Raw genomic sequence first — 20,153 nt, 5'->3', positions numbered from 1 at the left:
GTAAAAAAGGCGACTATACCAAGAGTACCAGGAAAACAAATGTATGAAAATAATTCATGGGTTCAATTCAAGATATGATGCAGAATGGCAAAATGATTTTAAAAAATTGTCAGCAGTCTTTCCTTATTAAGAGGTGATAAATTGAGTAATTGATTCTGGAAACGCATACTAAGGCAGGAAGTTCCAGAGTCAAGTTTTATAAGTATCTGACTAGAAATGCTGCCTCCTGAAGGACGGTGAGAGACCAGCCTGAATGGAAGTAGTGACTGAAAAAGTACTTGAAGAAAAGGGGAGAGGGGAAAGTAGAGTTCTTTTTCAGAAATATTTTAGACAATCTGAGGTCACAGAATAGGGAAGTGGTGTATTGATCTGCATATTGCCTGGAACAGCAGAGAATGAGAACCAGGCTGATTGATTGAAATTTTACCTGGCGTTACATAGAATGTAGTTCTTTTGATAAGTTATTTTTTATTTAATCTTGCGAAGAACTATATTTGTGCATAATAATATATCAGATATAAAGCTCTAGATTATGAACATTATATATATACGTATATATATACGTATATATATATATATATATATATATATATATATATATATATGTATGTATGTATATATATGATATATATATATATATATATATATATATATATATATAGTATATATATATATATATATATACGTATATATATAATCTATATATATATATATATATATATATATATATATAATATATATATATATATAAACCTAGAGCTTTATAACTGATATATTATTATGCACCATCAAGACAAGGCAGCAGAAAAAAAAGAGTAAAATACAAACTCATCAAAGGATAAGCAGCATGGAAGATTACCGGACATGTTACAGCAAATTCTGTCAACAGCATCCTGTCCACCAATAGCGAGCTCGGATAACGAACACGCCTCCAAGTACAGGTAAGTTTCCAGTTATCCTTATTGTGTTTTTTTTTTAAATTCAAATAAACAAAGCATTGAAAGTTGCAATATATGTAACCACATATTTTAATAGAAATAAAGACTATTAACTCTGTTTACGCGAGTACACCAGTATCTGCGGCTAATGATGGATAAAAATCGCTACTGGAAATAGATAAATTGGCAACTCTTTCAACTGAAAGGTCTGTTGTTCGCAGCCCTATAAAGAGAGCGACCCGCAGTTCCGTCTGAACAGTTGTCGTGTTTAAAACGCCTGAACGTCGCCGTCTCACCTCGCTCGCTCATCGCCTTCATTCACTCCCGTCGAACGCCGCCATGAATTCTCTCTTGACGAATATCATTGTGACTGGATCCGCCAACGAGCTGAAGGAGAATGGAACTCTGCGTCACGTGGAAGAAAAATCCCTGGAAGAAGTGGCTGGTCAAGGGTGAGTCTCTATAGCTATACTGGACGTCACGGTGTTGTGCAGGGTTGCATGCTGGATGCTGCTGAGTTTGGGATTTCGGAAATTAAATCAGATAATATTGGCATTTAACGATTATCCGGGAGGGGCGATGATGTCATTTCGTTAGGCGTTACGAACAAGTTAAAGTATGCTATATGATAGACTCGTAAGCTGCTTTTAGCGTTAGGATCCATATTGCCCTTTAGATGCATTACAACCTTAGGGAGAATACAATATGAAAATTTTTACTGGCAATGTATGATGCCCTTGACTTTAAAAGTCTGAACTTACTTCGAATAACGTTAAAGGTTCATGATGATATAATTACAGTTTTAACGACTTTTTTTTTTTTTTCTCCATAACTTTCTCTTTGGCCATTCGCCCATTTTGCCGAAAGAAAAATCGCCTATGCAGATCTTACGATTTCGTCATTGGCTAAAAATCCCATTCTGGAGTGTCGGCTGATTTTTTTTTTTTTGTTTCTTTTTGTTGTAAATAGTACTACCGCAGAATTATAGTAGTCTTAATTTTAAGATATTATTCTTTGCAACAACAGCGGTCTCATTACAGAGTCTAGCGGATATCTATTTTTACTTTTCATTAACAATTGTAGTACTTTGACCTGCAACTTTGTTTTTTATGCAGTTTATTTTGTATAATTTTCCCCCACGAAAGTATGTGGATGGGTCAGCAAGTTGTCAATTATAACTTTAGGTTATAATTTCATATATATTTATATATTTATAAAAGGATGAGACTACTCCCACGAATGTGCACGATACAGACAGACGCACACAGAATGTTCCGCTGTTAACGACAGTCAAAAACTGTGTACTTCGTATTATTTAGTCTGCTGTGGGTAGTCGCAATAAGATATAGAGGGTTGCATGTGTATATATCAAACTCCTTTCGTCATCGAAGAGAAGTGTGTGAAAGTTGCACTAAACGATTGCAGCTTTTTATGAGCAGCTGCGGTTGTTCAGTAGCTGAACTTGAGCTGCTGACTAGACCGATAATAATTCAGTTCAATCCTCCCGGGAAACTTTTCTTCCTCCTTGTTAGGAATTAGAAGCTTTATAGTGAGGAAAGAGAGATTGGTGACATAATGGTAGTCGTACAAAGATTAGGTCTTCACCCGCTCTCCTCTTCGTGTATATATATATATATATATATATATATATATATATATATATATATATATATATATTATAATATATATCAATTTTGTTATCGAATACATCTTAGGTTTAATTTAATTATGCAAATAAAAAAAAATTCAAGGGAGATATGAAGAAATAAAGATAAGATTAACAGTAGGTACCAGCATCGTTATTTACCATTCTTAACAACCTTGATTTTTTAAGGACATCGAGAAGAGTCATGATGAAATTAGAGGAAATCTACTGAATCACTTTTTTTTTTTTATTAGATAAAGAATTTAATTTTTGTAAGAATTATTTATCGATCTTTTTGATCTAACGTGTAACATCTTGCTTCAATTTGCATAAAAAGTTCGAAGCTTTTGACAGACGATACCAGACCTTTGTGTTAGTAGATTAGTTTTAAGAAATGATACACTCAAACCTCAAACGCTTAAATATTCAACGCATATTCAAACGCATTCCTTATCTGAGAAGACGTTATCGAGACAGGAAACTGAAAGCAAACCGACGCAGTTGACCAGCCAAGGACTGACGCAACTGTCTGGTAGTCCCGCTGGGGCGGGAACCTAGTACCATAAGTGCACCTTAGCACTAAGCATTACTAAGAGGCTTTGCATGGTCTTTTGCGAAACCTAGCTGCACACTATTTTTAGCATTTTACTTTACCTCTCCATTGCTGCTTCCTCTGTGAAGTCTTGCTGTCCAACATTGTTACTTCCTCTTTTCTTTTTAGGTATCTTCGTCTTCTTGCCTTCCAACCAGTTTACCTACTCCCCTTTTCACTGTCGTAGTGGTAAATGGCCGATAGTGCCTCAGTGCTTGGCTCAACAGCTTAGTAAACTACATGAAACCACTTACGAACGGAGTTCGGTGTTCCGTATGCAATTATGCGCGCACTTTAGACACTTATAGTCTCATAGACGACAGAAAATATGCAGACTACATTGCATGGAGTACAGTCATCACCTACGTACAGTTACTTTACTTACGTAGGCGCATGAATGTTGGTTGTTTGTTGAAATAGGAGTAATTCATATATGTATATATATAATGTATGTACGTATATGGATATGTATATGAGAGAGAGAGAGAGAGAGGTGTTTTTACGTACACACACACCACGAGAGAGAGAGAGAGAGAGAGAGAGAGAGAGAGAGAGAAGAGAGAGAGAGAGAGACTCTTGACTTTTGACTGCTTGTATGACTCACAAACAAAGGAATATAACCATCGTATTTGAACCGCAGGCTGAATGTGACAGGTACGTGATCATGTACTGTGAATCTCGGATTGAATTAGAAAAAAAAAAAAAAAAACGTAATCCAAGAATAAACCACGTGGTTTTATAAACCACCTGACTCTCTCTCTCTCTCTCTGGTCTGTTGCTACTCCTACTCGTCTCAACGGTTCTTGTACATCTTTCTAAGTTTTATTACTATGTAATATATTATTTCAATGTCGGTCTGTTTATTGGCGTTGGTTTTAAGCTTTACTTTGTTTTCTTATCGCTAAATTTATAGTACTGGACTTGGGAGAAGATAAGATGATAATTATACAGTAATTATTATTGCTCTCTCTCTCTCTCTCTCTCTCTCTCTCTCTCTCTCTCTCTCTCTCTCTCTCAAGGCTTGAATCGGTACCATATGAACAAATACGAACTATAGGTTTTAAGCTTCTGGGACGAGGAGGATGATTTCGTCTCCATTCGTTTGACTTACGAGCCGCTTTTGAAACGATCGCTTGTACTGTTATTGGTAAAGGATGTGGTATGAATATAATTCATAAAGTGTTTTGCTGTTAGTTACTTGTGAATATGTATATTACGTTAATGTTAAATGTATCGATCAGTATTTGATTAGTTTTATTTTTGTCTAATTCTTCTCCGAGAAAGAGCTGCTCTGTAATCTAGTGCGTTGTATACCAGCTATTTTAAAATTTAGTTAATTTTCTTACTTTATATATATATATATATATATACATATACATATACATATACACGCACACATACAGCGGAACCCTTATGTAGGGTTTTATTGAGGAATTTCTTCATTCACTGCCAAATTGTTATAATTGTTATATACATTGTTACTGACTATCTAGGGTAACACCGGGCATTTTGGAGGGTTCCATTGTGACCTATGACCTTAAATCTAGTCACGTGGGTCTTCTGGGTCTAATTGCAATTCTCTCCTTTTGCCCTTTCCAGTTTATATATATATATATATATATATATATATATATATATATATATATTATATCATATTTGCTATCGTCTACCGCACGTGCCATGTGACGTTCAAACCCACCGAGTTATCTGTTATCTGTGTGTTCACGCATGTATTTATCTTCACTACCTATATCTGCCAACACATTCATTGCAACGTGATTTAAAACGTAAACAAGAATGAAACTACAGAATACACTTATCTGTGGCCTTTTCTAAAGGGTATTCTCAACCACACTGGGAAATGTCCCAGGGTAAAGGCGAAAGACCCCACTTGTTTTATTTGCAAGTGGCGATGCGCTTTTGTTTATACGTATCACACGGTACCACAGTTCCAAGCCTTTCCGTACGCACATTTGAGCAATTGCAAAGTGCTTGTTGAATGCAACAATTATCTTTGCGTCAGGGGATTCCTGTTTTGTTGCTTTTGCTCGTGAGGGTGGGTTGGTTGAGGGGGGTGGGGGGGGCGGGTGTTGGTTGGTTGGGGAGGACGTTGTTATCTCGCGTCACGTGTGGGTACGCCTGCGCTCAGCAGACTCTGTTACTAAGCTGTGTTTTCCATTTCTTCCTGCGTAGTTTTCATTCATAATTTCTCTCTCTCTCTCTCTCTCTCTCTCTCTCTCTCTCTCTCGGAAAGTACACACACACCTTCTAGATTCAATTCCTGGTCTCTTTATGTACAGACTTACACTCATCTTTCACCAGTATCTGTCACTTTGCATCAGGTGTTCCACTCTCTTCAATACACATTCACTTTATCCTTGGGAAGTACACCCATGCCCTAGGGGTGTTGGGTGAATTTCAACTTGTCATGGACTTTGGTTTTTTAACTTTCTCCCAGTGTTACTTTCCCTAACTAATGCTGCCAATATATATATATATATATATATATATATATATATATATATATATATATATATATATATATATTTTCGTACATGCTTGTATAACTGAATCACGAAAATTGGAACGTGATGAATATATAAATAAAGTAAAACGGTGGAGTAACGGCTGCGAGGCCTTTCGACTTCTCTCGTCCTTTCCCTAAGCAGTCTGCTTAGTAAAAGGACGAGAGTCGGAAGGCCTCGCAAAAGTTACTCCATCGTTTCACTCTGTTCGTGGATTTTGCCTTTATACATACATCATACATACATACATGCCAAACTTGCTCACTTGAATCTACACTCCATGTATGTATAAGAGAGCTGATCACCACTCACTTCACACTCGTATAAAAAGATGGAAAAGTCACTCCTCTACTCTTGTCACGAAATCATAACATATAACCGTCTCCCAGTCATGCAATAGACAGAGGTCTCTCTGCCTGTCCTCCTCCTCTTCCTTCTTCTTCTTCTTCTTCTTGCCTTCATGTCGAGCGAAATTGGGCTGCTATTAAGTAAATTGAGAGAACGGTGGCCTATTGTCCACTTGGTTCAGTTCTGCGTTGCGCACAATGCAGGTCTGTTGTTTCTTGTGATTGTGATAATAATAATAATTGTAAAAGAAACCCACAAAATTACTGAGTATTACGTGTTTACTTATAAGTATTTAAATTTCATTTATAAGTAAACAACGTTTTAAACACTATAAATACCACCCAGTCGAATTGGAGGACTGTGATAGACAAAAAATATATAAAAAAATAAAAATATAAAGATAATAATGATAGTATAGTTGGGAAGCAGACCTTCTTTAGAACAACTTCAGTTGAGAATAATGGCTAATTCAGCTGCGTTAATTTTATATACAGGACTCTTTCAAGTCGCCTTATCGTTGCAGTACTGAAAAATCAGCAATAAGGATGCTTGAGGAAGTCCTGTATATAACGCAGCTGAATTAGCCATTATTTTCAACATAATAATTAATAGTAAAAGTAATATATGTTGGTAGAAGACCCTCTTTTTAGACAAATTCTGTTCAATGGCAGTATGAAGCGAATTGATTATTATATATTATTATATCTTTATGTTTCTCCAGTTCCCCAAAATGAAACTGGAGCATCCTCAAATTACCCTTGTGACACCGGGAAGGCCAGTTTTGTTACCCACCTATAGATGGGGAGGGGATTCTGGCGTTACGTAACGTCGGGGTTTCATCTCGATTTCCCGTTCGTGGTTATGTTACGTGGAACGTTACGTTTACCTTCCCGCGCCTCTTTTGTTTATTTATGATTGTTGAATGTTTGTTTTAGTGATCAGTACTATGTGGGCCGTTTTCCGTTGGCAGGACGAACTGTCTGAACGCACAGGTGTGTTCAGCAACCGTTTACTGTGAAGTGAGATTTTCCTGCCTCGCAAAATCCAAATGGTGTTACCAGGATCCTGTATGGATCCTGGGTGTTAACAGTTATCTTGTTTCTCCTTGGGCCCCCAGGTGCGATACTCTCCACCTTTTACTTTCATGTCCTTAGATCACCTATGAAGCTGTCCAACTTCTTAAGCTTGTCCCATTTTTACCGTTCGTTCAAGAACGAATGCTTCGAAGACGAGGTCTGAGAGACGAGGAATGTCTAACTCTGAAGAGTGGAAGATTACATCGTCGAGGTCTACACTGTTTAGTGTTTGTAGACAAGGAAACAATTAAGATACGAGAGACATTTAACCGAGGCAGTCAAAACAGGACTTAGATGACTGGATAAACGTGTAATCAATTTATTTATTTCAAAGCTCGACAGAAAATAGAGGTTCGCCGTATTGGAAAGGGTGAATGTACCGGAAACAAGGGTGGATATATTGAAAACAAGAGTGAATTTGTGTATAGTCGTGGAACCACTTAAATGAAGAGAGAGAGAGAGAGAGAGAGAGAGAGAGAGAGAGAGAGAGAGAGAGAGATGACAATACAATTTCGGTGCAAAACACACACACGCACAACCAAGGCAGTGAACAACATCACTGTCTGAAGAACTTGTTTTGCATTAACGTTTTTTCTTGTCTACCAAAAAAGCAATATCTTGCTGATGCAGAGAGAGAGAGAGAGAGAGAGAGAGAGAGAGAGAGAGGCGCTGCTGGAGACACTGCAGGGAAGGTAGGGGAGGAAGAGGGGTAAGGGGGGGAGGGGGCGGGGTGTTAAGGGAGACATTAGGATTGGCAATTTCCTCCTCACAAGCCTTGTTGATGCTTCGGGTACCTGATTCAAGGTCACTTGTACTGAATATTCGTGCGCGTACGCTTACACACACACACACACACACACTCGTATATAATATATACACACACTTATATATTCACAAATATTAAGTCCCAAAAATCGTTTAATATCCATTTTACTCTACTTTGGGAAGAACTTGCGCCCAAGAGGAACTATGATTGATAAGTGCTTCGTCCCTGGCAGTATTCGAACCGTTGCATGGTTCAGAAACAGTGCTGGGCGCTGTATTTGTGTGTGTGTGTGTGTGTATTTTAAAACATATCCGAGGACATAAAGATGTTTGTATGTGCTGCCCATGGTTACCCAATCAGATTTCTAGCACATATGCAGATCATTTACCAAATGAATCATCTGTTTTTCACTGGAATGAAAAAAAGATACTCGTGCGTCAAATTCTGAAGTTACATAAAAGGCGATTTGAACTTTATGGATAATGCTGGTGAGTATTTTTGACCTTCGTTTCAAGGTCGTTAGATGATACCGTTTGATGCCATTATTTTACCACTTATATGATAATTCATGTCTTTAGGGTTACTACTTTTTTTATTTTTGGTATGATAATTCATGTCTTTAGGGTTACTACTTTTTTTATTTTTGGTGATATCTTTATGTATCACTATTACTACTAGTTTTACTACTAGATTCCATCGCTTACTTCCGTTGCGTAATTGTTTCCACCACTACTGGTAGTAGCTCCTTGGTAGCCTACACTATCCGATACAATTACTACCGTTGCTTTAGCAGAGTTCCCAATATATCCGACTATTATTTTTGCTACTGTTATTACTATTGTTTCAGCATCTTTCACACTGCTGTAGTGTTTATACCTTATGATCTTCAATTTTGCCGCAGTTACTACCATTACTGCTATTAGTACCACGACTACTTTTATTACCGCTATTAGTACATTATTAAAGCTTCCCATCAGCACTACTACTATAAATACTTCCACTAGTGCTTATATAATCGTGGGCCGTAATTCAAACAGGACTTGTCGTATGTTTTTCATCTTGAAATCATTAGAAAAGTTGTGAATATCTCGGGCAAAAATTCTCTCTCTCTCTCTCTAAGTCCTTTTGTAATCAGAATAGGAAGAAAATACTTACGACAAGAGTGATAAGCCTTTTAGTTTTAGCTTACAGTTATACTCTCTCTCTCTCTCTCTCTCTCTCTCAAGTCCTTTTGTAATCTGAATAGGAAGAAAATACTTGTCTCATATGATGAGCATTGTGGTTTTAGCTTGCAGTAATGCTCTCTCTCTCTCTCTCTCTCTCTCTCTCTCTCTCTCTCTCTCTCTCTCTCTCTCTCTGCTCCCTTTGTGAGGGGATGATCTTGCTCAATTGTGTCTTCTCTGAGCTTTTGACAACTGTCCTGATTAGACGTCAAAAGAAGAGTTCCTGTGACCTATACTGACATGAGCGAAGCTGTTCCTTTTTATATTTGTTTGTCGGCTTGTTTTGCCCAAAATAAGTTCCCCGTTGGACGAGTGGTTTTCGCGCTCGGCTACCAACCCGGTGGCCCGAAGTTTTCGATTCTCGGCTCGCCCAACGCGGAATGAGAGGAATTTATTTCTGGTGATAGAAATTCATGAATTCATTCTCTTCTTTCACCCATATTACCTATCAATTAAAAATCATAAATAAGTGAATAAATAAAAAAGATTGTATCTAGGTTTTGGGATAGAATCATATGGACAAAGAGACCTTCCCTGATTAGACATGTTGGGCGAATGGGGTTTTTCGGTTTCTGACTATATATATATATATATATATATATTATAAGGTTCAGTGAAAGCCCCACTGCCTAAGACACGTGGCCAGCGTGTCGCTACGTCCATTGTTTAAACCCTCCAGCTAGAGAGCTTGTAGTACCTATTCTCCTAGTAACCTTCCCCAGTTTTCAGACTGCTAGTTTGGTGGGCACTGGGTACAGGAGGAGGGATTCGAACCACGGCCCTCTCCGACTGGTACCCTCGACTGGTAGGCGAGAACCTTACCACTGTGCCACCATACTACAATATACTATATATATATATATATATATATATATATATATATATATATATATATATAGTATATATGTAATACACACTTTCACTGACATACCAAGATTATCACAAGACGACTTGGCTGACTGACAAGAGATGACCATGCATTTTGCTAGCAATTCGGTTGTTATGTTCTCTTGAGTAACTGAGGGCGGTGCATTTGTGTTGTTGATAAGCTCATTATCTCTCGTGTCTCACTTTTTTTTTTTTTTTTTTAAGTTTCTTCGCGTGTGTCGTGTTACACAATCAACATGCTCCTCACCTGGATACTGTGTAGAAAAAGACACCCCTCTCTCGAATGGCAACGAGTGAGTTCGGTATCATAGGAGAAATTTATTTGTGGATTGCTTTCACACGTTGAGTCTTGGGAGATTACTGGAGATTACCTGCCAGAGCGCTTGGGAGATGGGGATTACCTCCCGGAAGGACTGGGGATTAGGGGCTACCTTTCGGAGGGGCTGGGGACTGGAGATTACCTCGCCTGAGGACTATGAGTTAGAGGATTACCTCCCGGAATTTGAGATTACATCCTGGAGGGACTGGGAGTTCGAGATTACCTCGTTTGGGGACTAAGAGTTACGGGATTGCCGCCTAGAGGGAATGAGAGTTGGGGATACCTACAAGACCAGAGTTTGGGGATTCCCTCGCCTTGGGACTGAGACTAGGGATTACCTGCCGGAGGCCTTGCGAGTTGGGGATTATTTCCCGGAGGGCTTGTAGGTTTGGAGATTACCTTTCTGAGGGATTTGAAGTTTGCAGTTGGTTCCCAGAGGGACTTTGAATTGGGGATTACCTACAATAGGGCCTTGGAGTCGAGGCATTTTCTCGCTTGGGCTGAGAGATAGGGGATTACCTCCTTGAGGGATTGGGTACTGGGGATTAGATAAGCTAGAGGGCTGCAAATTGGTATGTTGATCATCCACCCTCCAATCGTCAAACATACCAATTTGCAGCACTCTAGCCTCAGTGATTTATATTCTATTGGAAGTTGAAGTTAGCCATCATCATACTTCTGGCAACGCATCTACGTAGGCCACCAAACGGTCGGCTGAGTGTTTCGTGGGTCGCGGCTCCTACACCATTACTATACCGAGACCACCAAAAGATAGACCTATTTTCGGTGGCTTTGATTATACGCTGTACAGGAAACTTTGGGCCGTTTTATGTGCATTATTGTAAAGATGAAGTAATGATAGAGCGGGTTCACTAGACGTCCTTGGTCTCACCTTCCGTGAGATATCTCTAAAGTGAGATATCTCTAAAGTGAGACGCAAAACGAAATGGTGATAAAAGATAGCCGCCTTCTGAATCTCTCTCTCTCTCTCTCTCTCTCTCTCTCTCTCTCTCTCTGTTGTGAGCGGAAGCTTAACTATACACGCTGTATTCTGAAAGGCTATTTAGAGTCTTCTAAATTTCTTGCATTATCAAAAAAATCTCTTTGAAAGTATATATATATACATACATACGATATATATATATATATATATATATATATATATATATATATACATATATATTTAATGCTTACACACACACATATATATATATTTATATATATATATAATGTAAACAACACAAATGTATAATCTTGTCATAAGTGTTTAATCTTGATATCCTCTCTTCTGAAAAAAAAAAAAATTATCTCCATTTACCCACTCAGGATCCTATTTGAAAAAAAAGCCTTTGAAAAGCCACCTATATATATATATATATATATATATATATATATATATATATATATATATATATATGTTGGCTGATTGGATAGCGTCACTGTCTGTCCTGATTTCGTTCCCGTCCACTTGGACGGTGGTTCGATCCCATGGGGGGACGAAATTATTATCAAATAAAAAATTCCCCTTCGGTACATATATGAAAATATATCAATTCCGAGGTAGAGCGAATTTAGATATTAAAGGACATTTGTAGCTCGAATGATATACATATACATGTATATATATCTTTTTGTTTTGTGGGTTTAATCTCTCGAGTGTAGATAAAAGGGAAGATGTTGCTGCTGCGATGGTCGGTCGTTTTATCAAGTGTGTTTTTTTCCTTCTGATTTCTATTAGATTAAGAAAAGGTTTAACTGTGTCAGTGTGGATACGCACTCCTTTTTCTTTCTTCTTCTTCTTCTTCTTCTTCTTCTTCTTCTTCTTCTTCAAGGAGATATGGTTGCTAGGGTACTACATTGAGTCTTCGAACTTTATATGAACAAGGTATATAAAACAATGAAATTATATATGTGCATATATATATATATATTATATATATATATATATATATATATATATATATATATATATATATATATATATATATATATATATATACTCATCAAGCTATAAATGCCGTTTTTATATCTAATTCGCTCTACTTCGGAATTAACATATGTTCGTATATGTTAACCGAAGGGGATTTTTTTTTTTAAGTTGATAAGAAATTCGTCGGCTCTTGGGCGCGAACAACGGAACCAAGAATTCGGGACTAATTATAATGAAGAAGCGCTTTAAACCACAAGGCTAAGGCTGCATCTTAAATTCTTGGTTCCGTGGTAGAGCGAATTAGATATTTAAAACGTCAGCCTGTTTCATTCGTAAGCACACACAAAGAAAGCCACAGACTCTATTCCATTCGTCTGTACGTGAAGTAAGACCCCACGGCCTTAATGACGATTGACGTCAGCGAAGCATATGGGCGTTATGCAACTGTAATCATCCCAAATATTCAATTCGGGAGGAATCCTCTCCCGGGAGGATGATTAGAGATGATAGCTTCACTTATCACCCCTTGAGATGAAGGTCTGATAAAGGGGGTTACGGGGTGGGGGTTAGGGGGTGGGAAGCGAACCTTTGCATTGTGGTGGCTTGTTCAAGTTGTGATTCATGACGGTTTTTAATTTCATGAACATTTCTATATTGGAGTGACGCAATCTTGGTGAGGTCATGAAATGTATAACTTTTTCATTTTAATACCATTTTAATACATTTTTATGTATAGTTATTGATTTATTAATTCATTGTTTCTGTTTTTAACACGTGTTATCTCTTCTTTCTGTATTTTCCTTTTCTTTCTCTTACTTCTTCCTAATGAACGCCGTAATATCCTTTGGAAGCTTGAATTCCTAGTTAGTGGCCCCGTGGGTGTGTTCTATATGAATAAGTTTCGTCTTCGGAGTAATATTAATAATTTTAATTAATCTTTTAGTATGTATATATCTATATATATATATATATATATATATATATATATATATATATATATAGATATATATATATATTTAATATCGAAACTTACAAGAACACAATTATTTAGTTCTAGATCACAATTTCTTGGCAAAAAGTAAATGAATCCTTAACTGTATACGGATTGCCTGTTTTAGCTCCTGTAACATGCAATCAGTATACAGTTTAAAGATCATTATAATCTATATATATATATATATATATAATATTATATATATATACTTCTCATTACATTTTTACACATTTGCACAGGTGGGTGCCACACGTGGCATGTTCTATTTTAAGATATTCATAACTATCTTAGGAAGCTTATCGTAATACCGATTAAAATGTTATGCACTTTCGTCAGAAATATGTACTTGAGTAAGAAAGTGTGGGCATTTTCCCAAGGAGAAATTAAGCCACGTGCTTGTGGTTCCTCATTAATTATTATTATTATTATTAATGGGGGCTTTGATCACGTAAGGTGTCTACTTTTTTTAGATATTTAGACGTTTATTATTATTATTATTATTATTCTTATTATTATTATTATTATTATTATTATTATTATTATTATTATTATATTTTTTTTTTGCTCTATCGCAGTCCTCCAATTCGACTGGGTGGTATTTATAGTGTGGGGCTCCGGGTTGCATCTTGCCTCCTTAGGAGTACATCACTTTTCTTACTATGTGCGCCGTTTCTAGGATCACACTCTTCTGAATGAGTCCTGGAGCTACTTCAGCGTCTAGTTTTTCTAGATTCCTTTTCAGGGATCTTGGGATCGTGCCTAGTGCTCCTATGATTAAGGGTTGGGTACGATTTCCACTGGCATATCCCATATCCTTCTTATTTCTATTTTCAGATCTTGGTACTTATCCATTTTTTCCCTCTCTTTCTCTTCAACTCTGGTGTCCCATGGTATTGCGACATCAATGAGTGATACTTTCTTCCTGACTTTGTCAATCAACGTCACGTCTGGTCTATTTGCACGTATCACCCTATCCGTTCTGATACCATAGTCCCCGAGGATCTTTGCCTGATCGTTTTCTATCACTCCCTCAGGTTGGTGCTCGTACCATTTATTACTGCAAGGTAGCTTATGTTTCTTGCACAGGCTCCAGTGGAGGGCTTTTGCCACTGAATCATACCTCTTTTTGTACTGGTTCTGTGCAAGTGCCGGGCATTCGCTTGCTATGTTGTTTATGGTTTCATTTTTCGTATTGCACTTCCTACATATGGGAGAGATGTTATTTCCGTCTATCGTTCTTTGAACATATCTGGTTCTTAGGGCCTGATCTTGTGCCGCTGTTATCATTCCTTCAGTTTCCTTCTTTAGCTCTCCCCTCTGTAGCCATTGCCATGTGTCATCACTGGCTAGTTCTTTAGTCTGTCTCATGTATTGTCCGTGCATTGGTTTGTTGTGCCAGTCCTCTGTTCTGTCTGTCATTCTCCTGTCTCAGTATATTTGTGGGTCTTCGTCTACTTTTATTAGTCCTTCTTCCTATGCACTCTTTAGCCACTCGTCTTCACTGGTTTTCAGATATTGCCCCAGTGCTCTGTTCTCGATGTTGACGCAGTCCTCTATACTTAGTAGTCCTCTCCCTCCTGCCTTTCGTGTTATGTATAGTCTGTCCGTATTTGCTCTTGGGTGTAGTGCTTTGTGTATTGTCATGTGTTTCCTGGTTTTCTGATCTATGCTGCGGAGTTCTGCCTTCGTCCATTCCACTATTCCTGCGCTGTATCTGATTACTTGCACTGCCCATGTGCTTATGGCTTTTATCATAATTCCGGCGTTGAGTTTTGACTTGAGTATCGCCTTTAGTCTCTGCATATATTCTTTCCTGATCGTGTCCTTCATCTCTTGGTGTTTTATATCCCCTCCTTCCATTATTCCCAGGTATTTGTATCCTGTCTCATCTATGTGTTTGATGTTGCTCCAACATCTAGGTAGCTTTACCCCGTTCAGTTCTCGTTACTTTGCCACTTTTTGTATGTTGAATAAGGCGCATTTTTTCTATTCCAAACTCCATCCTGATGTCCCCAGATACAATCCTTACAGTCTGGATTAGGGTATCTATTTCCTTGATGTCTTACCATACAGCTTGATGTCGTCCCATGACATCAGATGGTTGATTCTGTTGCCTCTTTTCTTGAGTTGGTACCCAGCATCCATCTTCTTGTCGTACTTTTGTCATGGGCAATATCATGGACTACTACGAAGAGTAGTGGGGACAGTGAGTCCCCCTTGAAGATCCCACTCGTCCTGATAGTTAAACCTCTCGCTAGTCTTATTCCAGAGCTTGTAAGTATTGTATTCCAGTTGCGCATTATATTTTTGAGGAAGCTGATGGTGTTTTCCTCTGCCCCATATATTTTCAGGCATTCTGTTAGCCATGTGTGTGGTATCATGTCGAAGGCTTTCTTATAGTCTATCCATGCCATGCGTAGGTTGGTTTTCCTTCTCCTACTGTTCTTCATTACCATTTTGTCTATCAGGAGCTGGTCTTTTGTGCCCCTACACTTCCTTCTGCAGCCTTTCTGTTGGTGGGGAATGGTGTTTGTCTCCTCTAGGTAATTGTATAGCCTTTCACTGATGCTACCTGTTAGTATTGGTAGGTAGGTGATAGGCCTGTAGTTGTTGCTCTATATTTCCCTTACTCTTGTCTTTTTGTACTAAGGATGTTCTTCCTGTGGTCATCCATTTGGTTGCATGGTGATTTGAGATACAATGCTGGGAGTTGTTCTGCTATTCGTGGGTGTAGGGCCTTGAATGTTTTTTGAGCCAGTATCCATGGATTCATCGGGACCTGGGGCTTTCCAGTTTGGCATTTTCTTAGTTGGTGTCTGACTGTGTCTTCCGTGATGTGTGTGAATCTTTGTTTTATTCTCCCTGTTTCTTCTTCCTTGACTTCCTGGAGCCATGTTGCATGTTTGTTGCGTGATACCGGATTGCTCCATATGTTTTCCCAGAGTCTCTTATTACTTGGTTCAGCTTCAGGAATTTCTTGGTGGTTGTCTTCCCCTCTTAGTTGGCTGTATGGTCTTTTCTGGTTAGTTCCGAATAGTTTGTTCTGTTGGTATCCCTTATTCCTGTTCATTTACCGTTGGATCTTATGTGCTTTGGCCTTAAGCCTCTGTTTTACATCTTCTGTTGCGTTGTTTAGTCCCCTCTCTTTTACTTTGTATTTCTCGTTGAGTTCCTCCTTGTTTTCTTGCTTCTTAGCCTTTTTTCTGCCATCTCTTTCAGTTGACTCAAGTCAGATCTCATCACCATGATTTGCTTTTCCAGGCGCCTTTTCCAAGGAGGTTGCTGTTTTGGTTTCTGTTGGGTTGGTTGTCTGGTGTGTTGGTGTTCGAATCCCCATCAGCTCTGCTACTAATCTTGCTCCTGCATATGCCCAGTTATTTGTTTCTGTTACCTGGTGGTGTGTATTATGCCCATTATTTCATTGACCTCACTTGTTTTCTCCCTTAATTTCTTGGTGTTGTAGGGTTTCATGAGGGGATCTTTGTTCTCTGTGTATCTGGCTCATCCATTGTCTAATCTTTTCTACCCATTCCGTCCTCTCTGTTACTTTGTCGGTGTTTCTTCGTGTGTCGTTGTTTGATACCTCATCCTCCCTGTCGTCTTCTGTGGCATCGTCTCTCAGTTCGTCTTCGTGTAATTCGTTGTCGTGTGACATTTCCCTTTCCAGTTCTTCTCTTTCTGTTGGGGAGAGCCAGTTCTTTTTCTTTATGTTCCTTACTTGGTCTGCCAGCCTCTGCTCTGTTTGGGGGCTGTTATTCCTCTCATTTCAGATGTTGACCAACCTTCTTCTATATCTTCTCTCCGTCGGGTTGCTTCTGATGTAGCATCTCCATATTTCCTTATTTTCTTCTCTTGTCCATTTCTTCCTTTGGTTTGCTTCTGTAACTCCAATCTCAGGCTGTTGGTTACTGTCGTTGTGGTGGTCAGTTGCTGGATGACGACCTCCAAGTACCTGACCGTCTTCCCCTTCAATTGGGTTGAATACCTGGCTGCTGGACGAAGCCCCTCTGTTGCCAGAGGTTCCATTTACGTCGTTGTCGTTTATTTCTTCATTTCTTAACATCATTGCTGAGATTTGCTATTTAACCCATAGCTGGACCCTACCCCATCAGGGATAGGTACTCATTTACAGCTGAGTAGACTGAGGAAATTATGGTAAAGATCCTTTCCCAATGAATCAACGCCGAGGAGAGCGGTCACCCATTCAACGACTGACCAGCCCCAATGTTGCTTAACCATTCCATTGATGACCTAACCCACGCTGCCACGGCGCCACATTTATTATTATTATTATTATTATTATTATTTCCCACATAATCTCACGATCTTGCTTATGTGTTTATGAAAAAAATTATAAATAAAAGTAAAGAAATAAAGAAAATAAATTTGCCCGACCTTTACGTGTGTGCGTGTGTGTTGAGGGGGGGGGGCACCATGCCACCTGTGTGCCATTTATGGTGGCGGGATGTCCTTATTATGGTGTGTGTGCTTGTGTGTGTAGTACTGTACCGAGTCCTTCACTATACTGTCATTTTATCCCACTGATGAATCACAAGTACTGTGACCTCTTTCATTGGCAAGTAACCAATGACTTGGGGAGATTCCCTTCAGATAAACTTTGCATCCCGTCGAAAGCTGCTGGGTTTCCCTGTAGGAGTTAAGTTTCCCTGTAGGAGTTAAGTATCCCTGTAGGAGTTAAGTTTCCCTGTAGGAGTTAAGTTTCCCTGTAGGAGTTAAGTTTCCCTGTAGGAGTTAAGTTTCCCTGTAGGAGTTAAGTTTCCCTGTAGGAGTTAAGTTTCCCTGTAGGAGTTAAGTTTGTCCCCTAGGAATATATTATAGTACGAATGAATTTGATAACGTCACCGTGATTCGTAGGGTGAATTAGACATGAAAGACCTTTCGTAGATTATTGCTTATATATTGATAGTATTATATATTATATATACATATATATATATATTATATATATAATATATACTATATATACATATATATATTGGCCTTCCTTCCTGTACGCAGTAATTATATAATATTGTAATTAACCTTCTGTATGTAGAATAATAATAATAATAATAATAATAATAAATATAATAATAATGAATCAATAATAAAATAATAATAATAATAATAAATAATGAAACCATAAACCACATAGCAAGCGAATGCCCGGCACTTGCACAGAACCAGTACAAAAAGAGGCATGATTCAGTGGCAAAAGCCCTTCACTGGAGCCTGTGCAAGAAACATCAGCTACCTTGCAGTAATAAGTGGTACGAGCACCAACCTGAAGGAGTGATAGAAAACGATCAGGCAAAGATCCTCTGGGACTATGTATCAGAACAGATAGGGTGATACGTGCAAATAGACCAGAATAAGAAATAAGAAGGATATGGGATATGCCAGTGGAAATTGTACCCATAATCATAGGAGCACTAGGCACGATCCCAAGATCGCTGAAAAGGAATCTGGAAAAAGTAGAGGCTGAAGTAGCTCCAGGACTCATGCAGAAGAGTGTGATCCTAGAAACGGCGCACATAGTAAGAAAAGTGATGGACTCCTAAGGAGGCAGGATGCAACCCGGAACTCCACACTATAATTATCACCCAGTCGAATTGGAGGACTGTGATAGAGCAAAAAAAAAAAAAAAAAAAAAGAAATAAAAAAAAAAAAAAAAAATAATAATAATAATGGGGAATGAACTGCACATATGCAAAAGATTTTGTTTTTAAATTCAGGTAATTTTATATGAGAGAAATAGAATAACCATTATAATTAGGCCTGTCCATTTTTACCAATAAAAATACGAAAGAATGTCACTGCACAACGTAAACTTAAGTTAAGTAAAGTCTATAGTCTTATTTCAAGCCTCTGTCAAGTTAGACATTAAAGGTTTCAAGTGAGGTAAAATAAAAAAATTTCTTGTAAAATTAAAGATTATCTTTTTTCATTATATTGAAGTTTATAAGGAATAAAATAATAATGATAATGTCAGCAATTCACACACACTCGACACTAGGTCCTCCTCAATGATGTTCAGGTTTAACCAGATCCTTCGAGCTATTTAACCGGATCCTGCGAGCTATTTAACCGGATCCTTCGAGCTATTTAACCGGATCCTTCGAGCTATTTAACCGGATCCTGCGAGCTACTTGGATCAAATCCCACGAGCTATTTGACCAAATCCTTCGAGCTATTTGACCAGATCCTTCGAGCTATTTGACCAAATCCTTCGAGCTATTTGACCAAATCTTTCGAGCTATTTGACCAGATCCTGCGAGGTACTCGACTGAATCCTTCAAACTACATAGCCAAATTCTTCGAGCTATTTGATAAAACCCTACGAGGTATTTGACTAAGTTCTACGAGCTATTTGAAAAAAAAATCATAAGAGCTATTAGACCAAATCTTTCGAGCTATTTGAAAATCCTTACGAGCTATTTGACTAAATTTTACGAGCTATTTCAAAAGAAAAAATCATACTAGCCATTTGACCAAATTCTTCGAGCTGTTTGATAAAATCTTACGAGCTATTTGACTAAATTCTACGAGCTATTTGATCAAATCCTTCGAACTATTTGACCAAATCCTACGAGCTACCTGATCAAATCCTACGAGCCACAAGCACAAACCGTGTGTGGTTCCTCTCGATACGCAAAGGACATTCCGGGGGGCACGAAGGAATTATAAAAGTGCCCAAAGCAGGATGTCGAACGCTGGTAAAACTCGAAATACCACATCCTTATAACTCTTAGTTCTTCATCCTACAGTTTTTTTTTATTCATTTTTTAATTTCCTGTTTTTTCCTGGGCCACTTCTGTTCAGTAAGGGACCAGTTTGTGAGGCGAAAGGAGACGGGCTTCTAGTGTCAGCGAAGTGGAAGTAACTAATGGCCGATGTTTATTGGGATAA

At 38.3% G+C, this 20,153-nt stretch overlaps 1 protein-coding gene across 1 annotated transcript in view; it reads left to right on the top strand.

Moving 5' to 3' along the window:
• Positions 1-1,184: 1,184 nt before the first annotated feature.
• The window catches only part of LOC135218313 (purine nucleoside phosphorylase-like), a 57,085-nt gene continuing 38,116 nt past the window's right edge, over positions 1,185-20,153 (top strand). Inside the window, 1 exon segment of the mRNA XM_064254537.1 lies at positions 1,185-1,390. Coding sequence (XP_064110607.1) covers positions 1,278-1,390 — 113 coding nt within the window. The 5' untranslated portion in view covers positions 1,185-1,277.

This window comes from Macrobrachium nipponense, chromosome 9 (genome assembly GCF_015104395.2).
Source record: "Macrobrachium nipponense isolate FS-2020 chromosome 9, ASM1510439v2, whole genome shotgun sequence".
NCBI lineage: Eukaryota > Metazoa > Arthropoda > Malacostraca > Decapoda > Palaemonidae > Macrobrachium > Macrobrachium nipponense.
This window is presented reverse-complemented; position numbering and strand designations above follow the sequence as displayed.